The following is a 22083-nucleotide window of genomic DNA, read 5'->3' as shown; positions in this document are numbered from 1 at the left end:
ATATATATATATATATAAGTTATCTCACATTTTGTATAGTCAATACAAGTCAATAGTCTACTAGTCCACCACGTTGACTTTACTCAAGACAGTTCCAGAAAATAAAACGTGGCACCCTCTAGTGGACTGAAAAGGTAATTGTTACCAAAAAGGTTAAAATTTGTATTTGCCACGATATGAAATTTGGATATATAACAATTTCAATGTATTTACAATTATTAACCAGAATATAGCTAAACGTAATTATTTATTAAATCCTTTTACTTTGATAAAGTAATCTTTAGTGGTCAATTTACATAAAAACACATAAAGATGTATTTTTATTGCTATAACTATCTCGGCGTTAGTAGTTTTAATGACGCATTATATAAGCTGCTCTGAAAGGTCATGATCCTCTGTCTTATATTAATTTTACTTTGCTGTGAAAACATCTCCATCAAACTAAATGTTTACGTGACAACGATGTATATAAATTACCTTCGTCTGACACCGAATGGACCTTGAACGCACCGCAATGTAACTAAAAGGAACCTCCAGATGTTGAAGCTGCAGCTGTTAGCTAATTGTCGCTAACGTTAACTAGCTCTCCTCCCGCCATTTTTCAACACGGTTGTCACATTATCGGCATTGAGGCCGATCTCCATAACGTATATTTTCTTTTTACTGGTTCACGGCCTGGAAATGATCATTTAAAAGGTTTAAATTAACTAACCACTTATTAATGTCTCCCTACATCAGAATATCAGACATTATCACATAGCACCTGTCTGGTGTGGGTGCTGCCCCCTGGTGGTGGTATGTAAGCTGTGTCGCTACTGCGGACAAATCTCCACACATTTGCAAGTCGCTACTTGCATTTTCTTTATTCAAAGAGTGTGGGCTTTCAATTTGGGCTGCTTCTGTGTGCTCGTAAAACATCCGTTCTCAGATTTAAATCCTCCGCTCTTTTTTTTGTGTGTGCTTTTTTTGCAAAAATCCCTGTCAAAATTCCCCAAAACAACAATAGAATTAGAGGCGTTAAAAATGAAATGGCCGCTGGCTTTCTTTACGACTGGAATAAAATTAGTGTATATTAAAATATCATGAAAATGTGAAAAAAAATCACAGTCACAGTTGTCATAATAAAATGTCAGTATTTCATCAAGAAGTAATGAAAACAGTAAAAAAAATATCACGGTATGGTATACAAATAAAAATACATAAAGATGTCATAGTATATTATACATTATATTACACTATTTTGTATTTGTATTTATTTTATTAAATCACAACATGGTAATATGTATACATTCACGTGACACAAATTTACTTTACGTGGTTTGATTGTCCTAACATTAATGTTGAGGTTATAAATGAAATATATATACAAATATATATATATACATACAAATAGATATATGTATATATATATAACAAAAAATATATATTTATATATATATAATTTGATATATATATATTTATAAATATATATATTATATATATATATACACATATAATGTATATATATATATATAAATATATATATATATACAAATATATATATAAATATATGCTGCAGCAAGAAATAAAAAGATCCACAGGTGATCATCACCTCAACCACCAACAAAGTGTTATTACATCACCTCTTATGTTATGTCCATCATTTAAAAGGTTGTGCTACATCATTCAAAGTCTATACACACAGACTCCTGCCTGTCGCCTCCACATCAACGTGCTGTGGACGAGGCGGCGAGGCTCACGTCTATTTAGCCTCGCATAATCTGTTTGTGGAGGAAATGAGCACCGCTTCATGGATGTTAGTCAGCTATCCATTACAGAGGCGGACATCAGGGACCGTGAACTGCAGATGACCTTGAACCAGACTTTGTAGGAGGGAGAGAGAGAGACACACACACACACAGACAGACACACCTGTAGGTTGCAGCCACCTGCTTTACTGGAAATAGCAACTTCCCTGGTGGTGCTCTGGGTAAACCAGCTCCAGGCCGATCTCACGTCTCACGGGGGAGTAAAATACAAAAGAAAAGGCCGAGTAAACAATAAACAGGTGGAAGGCAGCGATGCAGCCGGAGGCATTGCATCACTCACTATAAGGGACCAAGAAATTAAGAGAGAATGACTCAATGGATTGGAGATTATCAACAAATAAACACAAGATGGAAGTGAATATTTAAAAAAAGATCAGAGTTCTCGGGGGATTAAACACAAGTTGGTTCACATGGAGCGGACTGAGAAGGTTCAGAGGGGGCTTCTGGGCCAGTAAAATATTTGTTTAGTCATCATATATTATGGGATTAAACCTTTTAATCCCATATTATATGATGACAAAACAAATAGATTTACTGCTAATACAAATAGGAAAAAAAAGAGCTGTTCAACCACATTAATCCAGACTTGTTTCCAATTTTAAGCTTTTTATATAAAAACAAGGCAGAATATCTTCTCTCAGTGGGTTTTATAAAAGGATACTGGGAACATATAATCAAACAAAAACAACGTATTACAGTATCACCAAATTCTGCGCAAATAACTCTGACTTTAATATCTTTCAAGAAAAGCAAAGAAGTATTATTGATTAGGATTTATATATAAACATGTCATAAAAGTGTCTTAATACAGCCTAATATATATTATATATATATATATATAATATATATACAGTATATATTTATATAAAATATATATTACATATACATATATATATGTATAAAAATATACATATACATATATAATATATATCACTTAAGCTGTGAAGAGCAACTCTGTGTCCTGCTGGCTAAAAAACTAACATTTATCTCCACATTTCAGCCTCACCATCAGATTATTTTTTACTTATTTAGCAGATGAATCCATATTTGATGGACAAGCATTCTTCATTTTTACTGCCACATCATCTAGTTACTTTTGCAACGAGGAGTAATCAATTTATGCTACTAGGGGGTGATTATGATGGAGCGATTAGAGAGGAGGAGGAGGAGGAGGAGGAGAGAAAGGCAGCAAGTGACGGAATACATTCGTAGAGACACAAAGTCTTCCTTTGTTTTTCTTTATTTGAACAAGCCTGATTTAAGAAACGAAAAAGGAAAAATCAAGATGCTTCAATTTCCACATATTTCTGAAAAAAAAACATCTCTAAAATTTGAATCGATCATTTCTAGACAGAGATTAATTGCATACCTTTATCCAGTAGGTTAAACAGTACACATTTCCATAAACAACGAGAGTGATTTGAGCTTGTTTAAAAAAAAAGTAAACATCTCAATTGTCGAGTCTAGTGCAGGTGCATTCAATATATTAAGAGAGCTTTCTGCAGCATCAGTGGCTCAACAGAGTGCCCGTGTTTATAGTTTATATATATTTTTTACAATAACCTCACAGCGGGTGGGTCACTCTACATCAGTACACAGGTATTTCCATACATTGGAATGCTTATAATGTGTTGTGCTAAAGGTTTTCTCTTCCCATCCATATTACACCGCTCCATAATCAGGCACATTTAATCTCACGCAGGGAAAAGAATCCCCTAAAAACAAACCTCAGGAGCTAACGGAAGTGGGCATGGAGATGAAAAGGCACGCTTTGCTGCAGATCTCCAAGAGAGAGAGATGGAAAAGAGCCCCCACTTTAACCCCTCCCCCGACTCACTATTCCCAGAGCATCATCTGTTTTTTTGTTGTTGTTTTTTTTACATTTTCAGCAAACAAACTGGTTAAAAAATGGAAAATGGGTCGCGTGCTGCAAAGGAAGATAGACGACGGTCGAGAGTACGGGAAGTGAGAGGAGATGCGCGTCGTCCCATTATTTTTTCTAGATTTTCCAGTCAGTCAAAATCCAGTTTGTCCAGTCTATGTTACCTAGCAACCGCTGCAGAGTCAGTTTGGCCAAGGAAGGCAGACGAGACGGGGAAAGCTGATCCTAAGTCAGCACCGATTAAAAACCAGACATGGTACTTTGTGGGGTCCTTTTCACGCTAAAAAACCGCATGGTGGAATCCTCGTCGTTCTGCCGGAGCAGCGGGCGCACGCCGGGATTCACGGCGTTTTGTTGTGGATCAGTTTTTTTTTTTAAAAACCTCACAGACTGTCCTGGCGGGCGTGGCAGCCGTCACACACTCGGACCGGGTGGTCCCAGCCTCGGGAGGGCACGGGCTTGACGCGGGTGGAGCACGGGCCGCACACGCCCTGTCCACAGGCCCTGCAGTGGTGCTTGGACATGGCCGGGGTGAAGGTTTTGGAGCACTGGTGGCACTGGGCGATGTCCTGGTCCGGCACCCAGTAGTCCGGCCGAGCCACATCCTTCACGAAACCTGAGGGTAGTGGACGGGACCCGTAAATATACAACTCTGGATGTTTGTTTTTAATTAGTGCGTAAATCTATGAGGGGTCATTTCCAGACCATCAGATGTGAATTTATGAGCCGTCAAGAACTATAAATCAAGTTCAACACAACATCCGATTGGTCGAAAGCCATTTAACCCGGAGATATTGCGCAACCAGCTGCAGTGTGTGTGTGTGTGTGTGTGTGTGTGTGTGTGTAGTGTGTGTAGCTGCACTCACAGAGAGGGTAGTCCACCGCTGTGGTGACCATGTCCAGCGTGGACTGGGCCACCTCGGTCACTCGGCGAGCTATCAGCCCGCGAGGGTCCACCTTGCACACTAAAGAAAAGAGGTGTGAGTGTGTGTGTGTGTGTGTGTGTGTGAGAGAGAGAAAAAGACACACAGACAGTACACAAACGCAGCAATAACACTGTTTATACACGATAATTGCGTTAATTACACAAAATCAGAGATTCATGCTGTCTGTAAATTAATTTAAATGCAAATCTAAGTGCATTTTGTAAATTACAACAGAAAGGAATAAGACGCTTGCAAATTAGAAGCCTTATTCGTCATCATTAACCCTGATTTGCATTAAAAACCACACAATGTATAAAAAAAAAAAAAAAAAAGATCCAGCACTATTTCTCGCTCTACTAAGATGACTTGACGGTTGAGATGGAGGTAGTTGGGAGGTGGGTTACCCTGGCTGCTGGTGGTGTCCACTGGCCCCCCCTGTTGGTAGCAGGCCTTGCACACCCTGACGGGGCCGCTGCCCCAGCCCCTCTCGGGCACCGGCATCCTGTGGCTGGAGCACGGGTGGCAGAAACCCTCGCCGCACGACCGGCAGTGGGTGCTTCCTCTCCGCCTCCTCGAATAGTTTCCGACAGCTATGACAGGCCTGAGGGGCAGAAGGAGGAGGGGCGGGGATTGATTTAGAGATGTGGAAACATTGTTATGGCAAGCATGAGTCAATCATTTGTTCAACAATGTCAGAGTCTTGTGCGTCGGGTCGGCATACAAAAGACGCGGGAAGTGCAATCAGTACTTCAACAAACGAGTGCACGTTTTTGCGACAAAATAGCCAACAAAATATCCCTTTTAAGCTTTTAAAAAAGGACACGGGATGTTCACACGTCGTACTCACGGTGATCTCGGTGTTGGGTCTCCAGTACGGCGGCGCCACCTGATCGGTGACCCAGGCGGCGACCGCCTTGGTGGGCCCCGTGCTGTACTCACGGTCACGGACTGGATCACGTAGTTCATCCCCATCCAGGACCCTCTGGGCAGCGTTCTGGTGGTTGGTCAGAAAGGTGTCCGACTGAAAGAAAGAAAAAAAAAAAAAACAAGAGGGATGACCGAAAAGCAGCACGGTTGAAGGAGTAAAAGGAGGCGGTGCGGCGTTTTTTTTTTTTTATAGGGAGGCGCGTCATTATTCCCTTCAGAAGCTACGACAAATGGTTCAAATGCATCACAATGTGGACATTTTAATGTTGCATGAGTTGCAAAGTTAATGATGAAAATAAAATGTCTTGCATTCTCAGTTTCTGAACTATCTGGTCTCGAAGGAACATCAGAGGCAAGAAAACTCTGAATAATCTCATCCTCCTGATGCCGAAACAATGACCTCAAGGGTTCAGTGATTTTGTACTGAAACTATAAACCGGAGGAGGAGGAGGAGGAAGAGGAAGAGGAAGAGGAGGTACTCACCCCTTCCCAGACATGTTTGATTTCAGATCGCACCACGCCGCTCTCGGGGTCCTGGTTTCCCGTCCAGTACTGTCTGCTGCGGTAGATTACACCACAGCTAGCGCACTCCAACACAAAGCTGAGAGGCAGGAGGGAAGACGACGTGCATGATGATCGAGTGAAAGGCTGTGAAAATGTGCATGTGTGTGTGTGTGTGTGTGTGTATTTACGTACCCTGACCAGGCATACTTGGCCAGTCCAAACCATGGGTTGTCAGTGGAAGCAGGACGTCTCTTGGGCAAAACAATCACCTCTCTGCCTCCTTCATAGCACCTCTGGGGGGACACGAGACATAAAAAACACAGATAACAATATGAAGATAGAAGATATACCGTACGGGGGTGTTATTGTATTATATCGAGATGAACAGCTGAAACCACATAAACAACATCACATTTTGATCTGGGACCCAGTTAAAACCTCCACTCGCTGGTGTACACTGGTGTGAGGGGGGGGGGGTCTCACCTTACAGATGAGGACCTTGTTGTTGTACTGGTGGACAATACTGGCACAGTCCATCTGCCATGTGGGGCACCCTTGTCTCTCAGATGGTTCATTCCGTTTTTGCAGCGAATGCTGGAAGAGACAGAAAACAAAAACCCTTCAGATGAAGCACAAGAGAGAAAGAAGACTTCCATTTCTCCTTTATGAAAAAAAAAAATATATATATATATATATATATATATGATATATTATATATATATATATATATATATATATATAATAGATAGTATATATATATATAAAGACATCATCAAGGTTTTATGTGTCTCACCGGGGAGACATCCGGAAGAACAACAACAGATTTTTCTGCTTTTGAGAGAATAAATTCCAAATCTGTTATTCAGCCAGAGGCAACAAGCCTTCTGTTTGTGTTTGCTGTTTATGTTTCCATCTGGCCATAAAAGCCTTTTAACGGCCGTGTGCCGATATCGAAGAGGAAGGATTGCTCCCCAACACGGTAAAAAAGAAAGAAAAATAGACAACGTTTAGAATTAAGAGATCTGCACCAGACAGGATTTCAGGACTTAATAAAAAATACATCTACTCTGTCTCCCACAGTACAATTCTTAAAAAGACTGTTAAACTGGAAACTGATCCTTGGATCCATTCAGCAGATACGACGTCACGAGAAGCAGTTCATCCATAACATTTTTTTAAAAAGAGTGGAAAATAGTTTTAGCCCAAATGGCAGTCCTGGACCCGTCTCCGTGTCGCGATGGTAGTGGTGCAGCGGTACGCAGCTGATCCCTGATCAGTACGGAGGTGAAACTAGTCTGGGGCGAGGATCTGTCGTATTTTATGCATTATTGCACTTATTATATTTATATTGTTTTTATTCCTATGTCTATGTTTTGTTGTTATTGCACCGAGTCAAATTCCGTGTGTGCGCAACGTACTTTGCCAATAAATAAATGATTCAGAAATGATGATTTATTCTTTTTTTTTTTAGCGCCGCCTTCAGTCAAAAATGTTTCCCAGATTTTTGGCCTCGGTAAACCAAACTTGAGGACAAAAAAAGGCAAGAAAAAACTGCCCCCAAAGCGTTTGTGAGGACTTACTTGCAGCTGAGGCAGAAAGCCGAGCAGGTGAAGTACTCGTCTGGGAAGAAAGAGTGGGGGGTCATCTTATCGTCTGGACAGTTCTCCACAGAAACGCTCACTTAGGGCCTAGGGAATTAATTTTTTTAAAAAAGGAAGGGCGCCGATTAATGGGAGAGAGGAAATGTGGACAGAAAACCAAGATGATAGACCACGAGACAGAACCTTCGTGTCTGTTAATGTCTCTTAAAACTCGTTGTCTATCGCTTACCTCCCAGGCGCGTGAAACACGATCCCCGGGCTGGCGGGGGGGAGCGCGTGTGAGTGTTCTTCACCTGCTGCCTGACGGCCTCCAGCAGCGGCCTGTAGTCGGTGGGAGGCGTGATGGTCTGGGTGCCGACGTACTGCACCGAGCTGAAGGCCTCGGTCCCCAAGTCCCAGATCGTGGAACCGCTTCTGGAGCAGCGTGTCGGCTTGGCCCGTCCCCTTAGAATCTACGAGGAAAAAATAAATAAAAATGAAATCCTGTAAAAAAGGGGGAAAAGAATCCTGCTTGGAAAAAACTGAGATGCGGTTTCCAGTGCATTCGTTCTCTCTCCCCCCCCCCACCACCCCCACCCCCGTACCGTGACCGAGTAACTGGGTGTGCGTCGTTTCCTGGAAGACGATACAGCCGGCCCGAGAGAAGGAGAGGGGCACGTCCAGACCGCAGCGGCTGGAGAGGGCCCTGAGCTCCGGGGTTGAAGTGCTTCAGGTAGGCCCCCGAGGCGTTGCCTCAGGAACTGGAACATGTCGTTGTGGAGGCGCCGGCCCGCGTGCGATAGACCACAATGTCAGACACCGCCAAGACCTGGAAGAGGAGGGAGGAGATAAATATAGAGCCAGGTTAGCTTCTTTGATCTTTGACACACACACAAAAAACTAAGAAAACACACACCCTTACGCCGAGTGTAAATACATCGGGCTTTTCTCGTACCTTTAGCAGCAGCCGCATTCTCTGGTTCTGGTTGGCCGCGGCCCCCAACAGGCCCTCGGTATCCAGGGAGACCAGGCCGAGGACGGGGTCGTACGCGGCCCACACCCCACCGTGCAGGAGCTGGGCGACTTGGAGGTGTAGAACACGGTCTCGCACGCCGAACAGGATGTGGTTGAGGGTTGTGGGACTTGCCGTCGCCGGTGTTGCCGAAGATGGAGAGCACCTTGACGCCCGCCACGTCACCGCAGCCGAGCTGGTCCACGAACTCGGTCTCATCGTGGACCTTTTGGGAGGGGGGGAGAAGAAATGTGCAGAGAGAGAGAGAGCAGAGAGAGAGAGAGAGAGAGAGAGAGACAGACAAATCAGTGGACAGAAGATGGGTTTCAGACTCCCCTTGCCAACTTTATTGGAAAAGCTTATTGAAACACACACAACAAAACAAATCAGCCATTAATATTTGAGACTATTTACATCCGAAATCTTCGAAAATGAAGACTGTTATTCATGAACAGTGACTTCTGCTGGGCCAAACTGGTCGTGCATGGATCCCGGACCATCTGGATAAGTTATACACAACAAAACCCTCATTATCGCCGTGCACTTTGTACGAGAACACACAACAAGGTAGCCTCCCCCTGCGCGTCAGCTGGGGCCGCGTGACTCATCCGGGACTCCCCCCACCCCACAAATGAGCAACCCCCCCCCCCCCCCCCCCATTTGCTGCTCCCTCCCTCGGGCTGGAGTTGAGCCTCTTTTCGTTTCTCTCGGGGCATCATGGAAGGGGGGCCTCTTGTGAACCAAAAACAAGAACTGAGCTAAACGTGCTAAGCTACACACAGTGGAATAATTAAACACACGTCGATGTAAGCGTCACCGAGCTAATACACCGTATTTATTAGCGGTGTAACCGTCAGCGTCGGGTTCGTGGCCTTCCGTCAGAGTGTGTTGTTGTTGTTGTTCCTTAGCTAGCTAGCTAGCTAGCTAACTTTTTACCTGCAGGTTTCTTGTTCGTCCACCAGCAGGAAAGCTCCGCCCACCGTCCGGAGTCTCCTCCGCCTTCGCCGGACCGATCGAGATACTCTCCATTTCTTTCATGAGTATTTCGGACATCGCCGGGTTTAATGACCTAAAACGAAAACGAAAGTTCAACATGACTCCTCTCCTTCCCCTCTCTCATCTCTCTCTTCCGTCTGTCAATCACAACAACAGCGCGTGTGCTGGCTGGCGGGGGAGGAGCCAAGGCGCGCGCGGTTAAGTGACGTAGGACGCATTTGAAGCGTGGGTTTTAATTCCGCGTCTTGCCCGGTGCGCCAGCACCACCTTGTGGACGACGCGCGCAAACGACACGGGACCCGCAAATTCAACAAGCTTCCGATTCCAGAGGATAAAAAGAGCATTAAATTAGATGAAACGATGCCTTCACAGACCCATACATCACAAGAGTGTTGTGTAGAAGATGTTTCATGTTTAGAAAATACAATTCAAGTCCATTTCTTTCGCTAAAGCTGAAAAATACGAGTTTCATAATTACAGCATATATACACTGAATCAAAAGTTTATATTTAACTGTCAGAGAGTGTTTTTTTTTTATTTTATTGGAGCAGTGGTGCCATGTTGGAGCCGCTTGCTAATGTTCATTAAATATTTGTTAGCACAGATCTATAAATATCACATGTCACTGGATGGCTTCAGAGCGGCGCCACCGCCGCGAACGGGACATTGGGAACGAAATTCCAGCATTGCAGCTCAAACAGTCCTAAGCTCCATCCATCCATCCTTCCTTCCTTCCTTCCTCCTTCCCTTCCTTGCAAATGGGGAAAAGCATGTTAGTGGAATTTAAAGAAGGAATTAAGGAATACAGGATGGAGGGTCCCCAGTCTTTCTCCGAGCTCATGAGAGACAAATGTCTGAAAGAATCAATTATAGGCCCGTCGCCCCTGATTAATGAATAATTAAAGAATGCTCAGTGCAGGGCTACCACAGATAATATAAGATTAACCAACATGCCACCACTATTGTAAGGTTATGGCACGGCGTCTCTGAATATGCCCTAAAAATAGTTATAGTATAAACTTGTAATTAAAGGTTAATAACCCAATAGGCCCTATTTTCTTTAGTATAATTAACTTAACCACCTGTATATGTGGATTGTATGTTTTAGGGAAATTAGGCTATATATGCTTTTCTGAACATGTATAATGTAGTTGTTTCCTGCTCAGGTGTGCACATGGCCAATACTTCACTAAATTAATATATAAATAAAAAAATAAAAAAATTCCTAATGTTATTTCGTCTTACAGTCAGTATGCAATTTAGGCTTCCCATCAAGTATGCCACTTAGGACGATGTGGTGCAAGTGTTGGGACTGGCCAATGCAGACTCAACCTCGCCCATCATCCTCATCCTCATCCTCATCATCATCCAGACAAGGAGACAATGCACAAGAGAAGCTGGCATCCTCAAGACGTGACAGAAAACCAAGCAACCAAATGACACATTATACATTTTTTTTTTAAAATTGTTATTATTTAAATAAACCCAGGACTGGAGTGCATATGGCATTTGCTCTTTACAAGTCCGAGGCGGGACCCCGTGGGTCCACTTATAAAAATCGCCATCCCCGCTGGTACTTGTAGTGCTCTTCACCTTCAAGCATGTTTCAATGTTGACATGCGTAAAAAACTACACTTCCCGAAGCTGTCACAGGGCGCTCCCGTCTCCCATTGGCTGCTCGCTCCAGCCGCAGCCCCAGAGAATGAATGAAATTGGAATAGCGGCTACATTACATGTACAATACCGGGCTCTGCAGCGTTGGTTGCATTCTATCATACTATATCAAAATGGCCACAGCGGTGCAGAACCCACTCAAATCGTAAGTACCGCACGTTTCTCGGAGCGTTTGCGCTTTTTGTTGTTGTTGTATATTCGTGCATGCTTGTCAGTGCAATTCAAAGAATCCTTTTTTTTTTTTTTTTCATTCCCACATCTTTTCCTCTGCGCGATCAACCAACACATCTGCACATGCAATTCACACACACACACACACACACACACGCACACACACACGCGCGCGCACACACACACCACACACACTTACACACATATAAGGGAGATAATGTCCGCGGACGCGAATCAGCCTTAAAGAAAAGTTAGATTTGAAGCTGACGGAGGGGTGTGTGTGTGTGTGTGTGTGTGTGGTGGAGTGTGTGTGTGTAGTGGTGGAGGGTGGTGTGGGGGGGGTGTTCTGGTTTTTTTATTTTTTTTTGGCACGAGGGGATTATTGTGCGCGCCGATGCAGTTCATGTAACCATTTGAGCCAAAACAGCAGCGCGCGTGCAAGGGATCTGGAGGAATGTCTGGAGGTAGATGTCGGTGACCCGGTGTGTCCCTTGCTACTGTAGCCGGCCAAGATCACGGTCAAAGCCCGGGCTTGGAGTGGCCGGGAGGCGGGGGAGCTTAGATGGCTTCACCGTACCTGTGAGCACATTCTTTTTTGGGGATGGGGGGGGGGGGGGGGGGGACACAGAGGGGGTAAACAGGTAGGCAGGATGGAGCTCACTGCATGGGCTTTTTTTGGGGGGGCTGCAGCGTTACACCTCTACAGCCGGACCCCTCGGAAACATATATAATCCGAGGTAAATACGCCGATGTGCGGCTGTAACTCCCGAGACTTGCTTTTCATCTTCAGCGCCTACAATAAAGCCCATAATAAAAATCTAAATGGCAGTCCGGCGTTTTGCATCCTAACGGGCATTTAATTCAACTAATGGGTCTTTAAACGGGTGGATTTCCCGTGAAGTTTTCTCCCGTAATAATCCCCTTTGTGCAGGTTTTTTTTTTTTGGGGGGTGGGGGGGGTCTTTTTTTTGGTGTGTTGTTTTTCTGAGACTGGTTTCAGCGGAATGCAGACGCCTGCTGCCCGCCTGGGCTCCCGGCCAAAAAGGTGGCTGATGTGCGTCTGTCAGCGGGTACTTATAAAGGGATATAGCCGAAACCCCCCCCCCCCCCCCACACACACACCCAAAACCACATAGAGACGAGGAGTGGGCACACAACAGACCCATCGGCAGTTTGAAACAAAGAAAAGTCAGAGACATGTGTGCAAAAAAAAAAAAACTGGGGGGGGGGGGGGGGCACGTCGGATGCTGCACAGGTTTCACCTGAGCAGGGATACACATACCTGTCTGTCTGTCTGTCTGTCTGTCAGCCTCTCTGAGATGCAGACGCAGGCGACATTTCGTGCAATTCCGTGAACGACTGCCCTGTACGTGCACCGCTTTGAAGAGAGCACTTCACACCGGAGAGGCAACCGGAACGCTACTGATTGGGCAACTGTGTGCTGCCGTGATTGTACTGTGATGGTATTTTAGTGGTTTTATTTATTTATTTATTTATTGTTTGTTTGTTTGGGCTTAATGCATTTTCACTCATGGCACACATTCTCAATGAATGGCGTCAGGAAGATTTGACATGAATAATTTGGAGACTTTAACGCTTTAATAAACTGCTATCCGGTATATGGTGCACGCGGTGACGGGACAGGAGGGGACAGGTGGACTGGATGGAGGCTGTCATGTGGGACCTTTTTAGCTCAGAGCTTCCCCTCTCCTGTAAGGGAAGCTCATCCAGGCAGAGCCAAAGTGTGGCCAGATTAGTCCCAGAGGCCCTCAGTGTCAAGCAGGGGATTAAATTGACAGATTTGCATGGAATATATATATATATATATATATATATATATATGTATGTATATATACATATATATGACTTGTTGTCAGCTCGTGTTCTTGCTTTGATTTTAAGCTCTTTAGTTTTGAAAAAAGAGGAGAGAAAAAGAAAGAAAGTTGTCAGCCAGATGCAGACCTGCAGGGATGCAGGCACACTGTTTCCATATGTGCCATAATAATAAAGCTGCGTGCATTTATTCCACGAGGCCACAGCAATCAACGCTGCCTTTAACACCTCACCAACAGTATGCCACTGTTTAACTATACCACACGCACTGCGATGGGCTTTTTAAACAAGACCCGGTCATTAGCACGTCTGCAGGGAAACCTGCTTAACAATTAAAAGGGAAACAACTCTCCACATGTTGTGGGGAACTGTTGTGTTTCTGTATATCTTTGGTGAATCTCATGCGATGCATTTGCATGTATAAATTCTGCAGGAACGCATTGGTCACAACCCGAGTGTGAGTGCGAGTGGGCCGTGCGTGGACGTACAGTGGAGGGTCCATTTGTGTGCAAGAGGCAAATCAGTGGAGGAGAGCAGCTCCAATCTAGTGGACATCCCCCCCCCCTCTCTCTCTTCTCCTGGATTATAGAGACTCGTTTAATCTCTCGTTCTCTCCATCTCCTCTGCTTCTCCTTCTCTCCATCTCTCCCCTATACTCACCCACTCATCCCCCCACCCACCCTCTGTCCTTCCATCACCCCTCCCTCCTCCTCCTTCTTCATCACTTTCTCCATCCATCACTCTTCTTTTTTTTTTCGCCCTCTCCTTTTTGTTCAGCCATTTCCTCACTATCTTCTCTCTCTCTCTCTCTCTTTTTTCTCCATTTTCCTGCTTTTCGGCCTCGAACCATCTGAGCCCTCCAAGTCGCTTACCCTCAACCCCCCCCCCCCCCCCCCCCTCCACCCTCCACCATGGTTCCTTACATTGTGAATCAAAGCAATGTCAGTAATCTAATATTCAGCAAAACGCACTGAAGGAAATTCTTTCTGCATTTTGTCAGATCCCTTTTAAATCTCCTTGGATATCTTACTCATAAGACTTCTTTCCGAGAGATTTACTGTGGATTTGAACTATCTGGCAAAAAAAAAAAAGTGTTTATAGTGCACCAAATTATACAATCTTTCCACATGTGGCGTCACAGAGTGATATGTTGGTCACAATTAAAATTAAACTTTACGACAATCACTGCGAGGGCACAGGTGTCAGATACGGTTTGAAAATGTCACGTGATGTCGCGATATTACTTCTTTGTGCAGGTCGGAGGGGCATGATGTAGATATTGGTGTGCTCGTGGTATTGGTGATGGGGCCCTGTGTGATATTATTTCTGCCCCGCCTGACTGAGCCGAGCTAAATGAGTTCCGTGTAATAACCGTCTCTCTCTGTGTGTGTGTATGTGTATGTGTGTGTGTGTGTGTGTGTGTGTGTGTGTGTGTGTGTGTGTGTGTGTGTGTGTGTGTGCACGCCTGCAAACCACAGCCGCATGCATCCATTTCCAGATCTCTCTTTCTCTTTTTCAATCTCTCCCCCTTTTCAGTCCCCTCACTCGCTCATTTGCGCGGTATCAGCCGTGCGGGATGGAGACACACAAACACACACACACACACGCACACACACATGCACACGCACACACACGCGCGCGCGCGCTCTCATTCCCAGTTTTTTCTTCTTCATTCGTGCGCCAGTATAGGCATGAGCCTGCAGGTCTGATGTTTTTAAGGGTATTTCTTTTTCAGAGTTATTCCTTTCATCATCCCCTTATTTAGACTTTCTATCTGTTTTACTTTGTGCGTGCATTAGAAGACAGAATAGAGAGAGAGAGAGAGAGAGAGAGAGACATAGATAAGTATTTTTAGCTATGACCTATTTCTCCAGTGCTACCTATAACTGACTGTCAGTCAGCTCCTCTGCGTTGGGACCTTGCAGTGATTTCCACCAAGGAACATTGGAATTTGTAGTTTTTTTTTGTTTGGTTGCAACTTGTAGTCCAAAATGCAACACAAAAAAAAGGTGTGGTGTGAAAATGAATCAACCCAGATCTCTCTCCTCTCCTCAGCGTTATTTCCTCTCGTGTTGTCATTCCCCATTTATATTATTCCCAGTGTGCGTGTCCAGTGGATCCCTATCAGGACTTGTGGGAGGGTGGAGTCAACACAATCCAATGGCTGCTTCCCTCTGCAGCACTTTAATAAGGATACAGACTGAGGGGGGAATAAGAAAACACACACACACACAAGCACACACATGCACTCACACACGTGCACTCACACGTGCACCCAGATAGCGAGGTAGGGAATCCATCGCCATAATAAGAGGCCAAGTGCAGTGGTGATAAATCTCACCTGAAGGAGCTGTTCAGAGGCAGATTGCCTTACCCTGATGTATGCCCTCAATGCACACTGCAGCCATACGGGCTCACGCACACACACGCACGTGCACAGAACTGGAGTGCATGCGCAACACACACATACAGCTACTCAGCATGCTTAAATGCACGGATGGGAGCGTAGACGGACACGCGCACCACCCACAAACAGAAAACGGTGAGAGAGGCCCATGATTCACAGTGTTATGGTGACTCCAAGATAACCACACCCAGTGGGCAGCGAGAAAGACACACACACACACACACACAGAGACAGACACACGCGCGCACACACACACAGGAAATGAAAACGCAACTCTTCATTAAAATCAACACACAGCAGGTAAAACACACGTCTGACAGATATGACATGAGCTGCCGTTGTCTGCCCTCCTCACTTTCTGAGTGTCAAATCTCTCGTCATGTTCAAATATGAAAACAGTCAGGAGCAGCAGACACACACACTCACACACACACACACAAACACACACACACACACACACACACACACACACACTAACACAAGCACAGATGCAGTGCTGTGACAGCAATTTGAGCAAACTGACGTTTTCCAGCTGGTTCTGTGGCAGACGTCCGCTGCTGCACATATCCCTGCCCCACACATATCCCTGCCCCACACACACACACACACCACACACACACGCACACACACACACACACACACACACACACACACACACACACACACACTCACACACAAAGGTATGTCTGTTGTTTTCCTTAAATCATAATGGAGCATGTGTGTGTACTCCAGTGTGTGCTGTTTTCCCTTTACATGGTAGAACCATATTTTCCAGACAGCATCTCTTCTTGATGCTGCATCAGGGTGCATGTTAGTGCACGTGCCTTTGTGTGATTGTGCATGTGCAGCGTTGCCTAATGTATTTTGGTATATATATATATATATACCGTAGGCCATATATATCTCCTTGCCACTGCAGCCTAGCAATCTTCAAGAAAATGTGGTCATGTGCACATGCACAGAGAATGGTAGAAGAGAGAAATCATTTCACTGAGTGTGAGAGAGGGAGAGAGAGAGAGAGAGAGAGAGAGAGAATAAATTGAATTGAGGGTGGTGGGAGGGGGTGAGGGGGGATTGGTAGGGTTGTATTGCATAGTTTAATCTGTTGAGTTCAGCATGGAGGCTGGGGTTTGGGGGAGGGGAAGAAGAACAGTACAGTAGTAGGCATCCTGACCGTTCTCCACAGGGCACACACACACACACACATACACACACACACACACACACACACACACAAAGCACCGTAGGCCAGACAACGCCAATGTGTTTGTGTGTGTGTGTGTGTGTGTGAGTGTGTGAGTAACTGCACAGATGGACAATGGAGGATGAGACAGGTGCGTTGACCAGGTGTACAGACTTGGGTCGGTAGGAGCAAGTGTTTTCAGAGGCTCAGAGCTAATCCATACACACACACACACACACACACACACACACACACACACACACGCCTTCAGCCCTCTACAGTCATTTACATTTGGACTACTTCATTTCCTCCCAGTTTAATTACAGTTGGAGTCCTCCATTGAAATAACATCCTTTGTTGGCGTTCACGTTTTACATTTTTATTTTTGTAATTATGGACTAATTTTCATGATCTTTTCATATTTCTCCAATGATGCAATTTCACCTCTAGGGGGAGCTCTTTGTTTTCTCTATTGGTCGATGTACCAGCTAATTGGTGTGGTTAATTGCACAGTAACCACCAGAACACTAGCGTCAGTGTGTGTGCGCGTGTGTGTGTGTGTGTGTGTGTGTGTGTGTGTACACAGCCAGTAGTGCTGAAGTGCACGGCCTCTGCTGGGTGGGACTCAAGGGATCGCCCAGAGATTCAGACAATAGCTTAAGTACAGTGGGCCTGGTGGGGTGGCTGTGCTTTTTAGGAATGCTGTTTGTCTGCTACCTGCCAGGAGCACACATGTGTGTGTGTGTGTGTGTGTGTGTGTGTGTGTGTGTGTGTTCTCCCAGTGTTCCCAGTTTCCTCTGTGTTTTCATGAAGGCCTCTCCCTCCCTGCTGTTTGCTCAGTGCAGGCTGAGGCAGACAGCTCACTGTGGGCTGAAGATTCATACACACACACACACACACACACACACCACATGCTGCAGGCAGTCTCATTCCCTTCCTTCATCTCATCTTCATTTGGTGTGTGTGTGTGTGTGTGTGTGTCTGTGTGTGTCTGTGTGAGTTTCATGATATTGTCTATATTGTGTATGCATTCATGAACCACTATTTTAGTTATATTCCTGTCTGCATGCATGTATATTATCTATTAATATACACCTGACACTTAACGTACCGCTATTTGTTTGTTCGCTTGTCATATTGTATTGTACATTGTCACATTTTCTATTTTTAAATGATGTCTCATACTATTGTGTTTATTGTGATGCACCATTCAACTATAGACACATTCCTGTGTGTGTGTGTGTGTGTGTGTGTGTGGTGTGTGTGTGTGTGTGTGTCTGTTTGTTTGTGTGTGTGTGTGTAACGGAGCGGACAATAATGTCCTTTTGTAAAATGTATAGTCATGTACAAGTTCATGTATTTGGTTTGCTTTTCTTCTTTTTTTTTGCATTGTCCGTGTGTGTGTGTGTGTGTGCGTGCGTGCGCATGCATGTGCACAGGTGTCCTTTGCGATGCTTCCGTGTCCTTGCACGTGCACGGCCCTGGTGCGATTGTCATTTCTGTCATGTCTGTGCCTGGACACTTTTTGGTTGTCGGCTCCAGTTTGTTGGAGGGCTGGCGCTGCGCCAGTTAATTCCAAAAGCTGCGAGTATTTCTCTCTCTCTCTGTGTGTGCGTGTGTGTGTGTGTGTGTGTGTGTGAGCGTGTGTGTGCGTTCATTAGTGTAAAGATATAGCAGAAATACCTGTAATAGAAATAGATGAGGAGGGATAATAGAAAGGAGAATTATTGGAATTGTAAAATTAGTTTTCATGCACATGAGGCGTAGAACCCACAGTGTGTGTGTGTGTGTGTGTGTGTGTGTGTGTGTGGCGTCAGGTTTCGGCTTTCCTTCATTGGCGGTGTGGTTTGATGATGGGCAGTTTGGTTTGCCTCTTCCTGCGGTCTGTCGTTTCAGTAGCCGCTCGGCCACAAGCCGAAGTGCTTCAGCCCGGAGAAAATCTGAATAGTCGGCGAGCCTTTCTTCTTGGTCTACAATGAAGAAATACGCTTCATAACAATACACACTGTGTTAATAAGTGCACTTCAAGCAAACACCTATGCTAAGCTAACAGCCCCCTCCCCGTCTACCATAGACGTGAGATTGGTGTCAATCTTCTCATCTAACTTTCAGCAAGAAAACAAATACTTATATGTGCATTACTCACACAACCAGAGCATTAACACAGCAGGAAACATATATTTACAATGTAAAGATATAGTGGAGTAATGTTGTCCCTCGGCGTGTGATGCTATCACGAGGTTGTCCTTGCTTTGTTGACATCGCCGGGCAGGTGCGTGCGTCCCTTTATAGTGCGTGTCATGCATGATTCATATACTCTTTTAGGCTGGGTTGCACGTATACGTATCTCCTTTTCGATTTGAACCCACGGTTTTCAAAATCTTTTGGGCTTTGATGCATTTGATAGACGTGATTCAGTAGATCCGTATAAGTTTGGCTCAACGCAACTCAATGGCTCCTTGTTAGGAGGAGGCTCCATGTGAGCTCGGCGAAAGCTTTCCAGAAGCTTCTCAGTCGTATCGCAATATCGGCGTTGTTGCAGAAGCTTAGCTGCAACCGGGCGGCAACCAGCAGGGGGCGCCTCCTCGGGTTGCAAAAGACAGTCCGATTGTATAGAAGTTTATGAGAAAATTCTCTCTTGATTTATTACCTCAGTAAACATTGTACAAAAAAAATGTTTATGGTCTCAATTGCTATAGTTTCAAGTATTTTTTCCATCCAGCATGATGTTCATTTAAAAAATAATGGTCCATTTAGAGTCAAATAGACCATAAAGTGGAAGATGCTTTAGGGCGGGTTTACTGGGATTGACAGGTCGCTGCGTCTCCGCGTCACTCTTCCGCAGTCTAAATATGGGAACTTGTGTTCATTGGTTGCAGTCCACAAACCAGACTATACGTCAACTTCGTATATGTAGTCTATGTCGCCCACAAGGGTAAACACTGTTAGCGCTGTTGCCGTTGTTTGCACTGTTAGCTGCGAGACGGGCCAGCTGTTGAGAGCCGTAAGGAAGCAATCCCTCTGCTCAAAATACTGAATTAAAAGCACTCTCTGTGTGCTGCTCACAGGTCCACGTGGGAGTACCAGGGTGCTGATTTGGGAATAGGAATGTCTCATTGCTATTCAGCTCTGAGGCCCATATTGCACAATGAGAGACGGCATTTGAAGAAATGTTTGCTGATCACGCTCTCTCTCTCTCTCTCTCTCTCTCTCCCTCTTCGCCGTTCACACACCCATTTTTTTGCTGTGATCTCTGAATCAACTCGCAGAGCTGAGAGATGATTATTTTACAAATTGATGTCGAGAGTCAGATTTTCTCCCGGTGGCTATTTGCAGCTGAATTAAGGGGTTTCGCGGTCCAGAAAAAAAGAATGGAAAAAAAAGGGGGAGGGGGGGGGGGCTCAGGGGTGACAACATTTTGAATGTTGTCTTTTTTTTCTTCTCCTCTCCGGTATTTTAGTTTGGTCACCAGTGGAGCATCGAACCCATGTTTCGTCTTATTGTAATATTCTTTTTTTTAAAGCATGCAAGGCTTCTTTTTTTTTTACTGTTTAAGCACCTCTCAGTGTGTGTGAGCCTTTCTTCTCCCTCCTCATCCCCTACTTATACACAAAGAAAAGGTGTATTTGCTGCCTTTTTATTTTGGCTTCTGAAGGGACAAGCTGACTTTAAATCAATCATTTATAAGGTGTTGCTTTTATCCACAGTGGCTGCTTCTCTCTGGACAGGACACCCCCCCCCCCCCCCCCCCCCCCCCCCCCCCCCCCCCCCCCCCCCCCCCCCCCCCCCCCCTGTTCAGTTCGCCGCCGCCATTAAAATATTCTCCTGGTCGAAATGCTCAGGCCGGTCGCAGACGCCGAGCTGCACAGAAACGCCTTCTCGTCAGCAGAAGGCGAGCGGTTCATCCTGAACCGCACACATTGACACCCGGATCACATCCTTTTAAATGTCACTCATCTAGCGATGCCCCCGCGAGGTCGACGAGCTGGTTCAGGAGGTTTTTTTGGAAGATGCCGACACACAAGCTGTCAGAACCCATCGCCGGCAGGGGGTTCAATTTGTCCTTATATCCACCCGGGACAGTTGATTGTTGATTGAGCTTAAATCCAGTTTGAAGATATTAAAGTGTAAATAATCCAGCGTCTTGACAACGAGTCACATCTTTTCAAAGTTATCTTTTGTTCTGCTCAAAGATAATTAGATGTTCTGTTTGTACCTTGAGAGTGTGTAGTGGCAGATTTCAATAAGTACCTCAGTCAAGGAGGCTTTTAGTCCAGTTTGTTTGCTTTTCGTCTGTTAATTAGCAGATATATATATATATATATATTTAAAGTTTTTACAGATTTCAGTCAAATCTTGTACAAATTGAAGGCTTGGGCCAAAAGGTTCTAGTTAGTCTAGTTAGATTCGGTGCAGATAAAGCTAATACGACATATTTTTTCATTTAAAATTTCTTTTTTTAAAAAGAAGCATTTTGGAGTTTTAAAATAAATTCTTCTATTGGATCATGATGAATCCGTCAGGATTTAATGACCGACAAACAGCAAATTTGATCCAATCATTACCAAACTTGGCACATCATGCATCAGCCCATAAAAGCCCCTGTACACCATTTAATTTTATTTTCTGTCATTATTTGCCAGATTCCTTTACCTGTATAGGCTACACATCAAAAGTGAGTTTTCAGGTGTTGGAGATTGGATCAAACCATTTGTGGCTCCAGGGGGAGCCGAATAAAGTCAGACAAACATCCTCGAGTGATGTCACTTGAGTCAGAGTTTTGAAATAGACAAAAAAATAATGTGTGCGTGGATTTAAAAATAAGTTATTTCACCAAACAAACAAGTGAAACTCGCTCCTCCTTCTAGCGTTACACCCCCAAATCTCTGTTTGAACGTATCGAGTTGCATTGTGGGTAATTTAGGCCGCATGCATTGCTTTAAAAAAAGGACAATATCTCTGGTGTGAATATTTTCTCACAGTTTTTTTTGTGAGGTCGCTCGGTGGCTGTGTGCGTACGTGTGTAGCTGTAGTGTGCGTATGTGTGTAGCTGTAGTGTGCGTACGTGTGTAGCTGTAGTGTGTGTACGTGTGTAGCTGTAGTGTGCGTACGTGTGTAGCTGTAGTGTGTGTACGTGTGTAGCTGTAGTGTGTGTACGTGTGTAGCTGTAGTGTGCGTACG

General features: G+C 44.7%; 2 protein-coding genes across 2 annotated transcripts in view; one reads left to right on the top strand and one right to left on the bottom strand.

Moving 5' to 3' along the window:
* Positions 1-3030: 3030 nt before the first annotated feature.
* On the bottom strand, positions 3031-9799 carry si:ch211-11n16.2 (zinc finger FYVE domain-containing protein 1). The gene is given in 24 exon segments (XM_034548815.1): positions 3031-4306; positions 4557-4655; positions 5021-5168; positions 5170-5217; positions 5464-5637; positions 6027-6144; positions 6240-6340; positions 6531-6566; positions 6568-6603; positions 6605-6641; positions 7628-7701; positions 7703-7735; positions 7878-7916; positions 7918-8040; positions 8042-8100; positions 8233-8347; positions 8349-8381; positions 8383-8414; positions 8417-8456; positions 8583-8692; positions 8695-8731; positions 8733-8762; positions 8764-8865; positions 9576-9799. Coding segments are annotated over 24 exon segments (2016 nt in total). The 5' UTR covers positions 9735-9799; the 3' UTR covers positions 3031-4073.
* Positions 9800-11337: 1538 nt separating this feature from the next.
* dpf1 (D4, zinc and double PHD fingers family 1) overlaps positions 11338-22083 on the top strand; it is a 36251-nt gene continuing 25505 nt past the window's right edge. The window contains 2 exon segments of the mRNA XM_034548618.1: positions 11338-11394; positions 11396-11454. Of these exon segments, the coding sequence (XP_034404509.1) occupies positions 11338-11394; positions 11396-11454 (116 nt within the window).

The sequence above is a fragment of the Cyclopterus lumpus genome, chromosome 13 (genome assembly GCF_009769545.1).
Source record: "Cyclopterus lumpus isolate fCycLum1 chromosome 13, fCycLum1.pri, whole genome shotgun sequence".
Classification (NCBI taxonomy): domain Eukaryota; kingdom Metazoa; phylum Chordata; class Actinopteri; order Perciformes; family Cyclopteridae; genus Cyclopterus; species Cyclopterus lumpus.
Note: the sequence above shows the minus strand (reverse complement) of the source record. Positions and strands in the feature narration are given on the sequence as shown.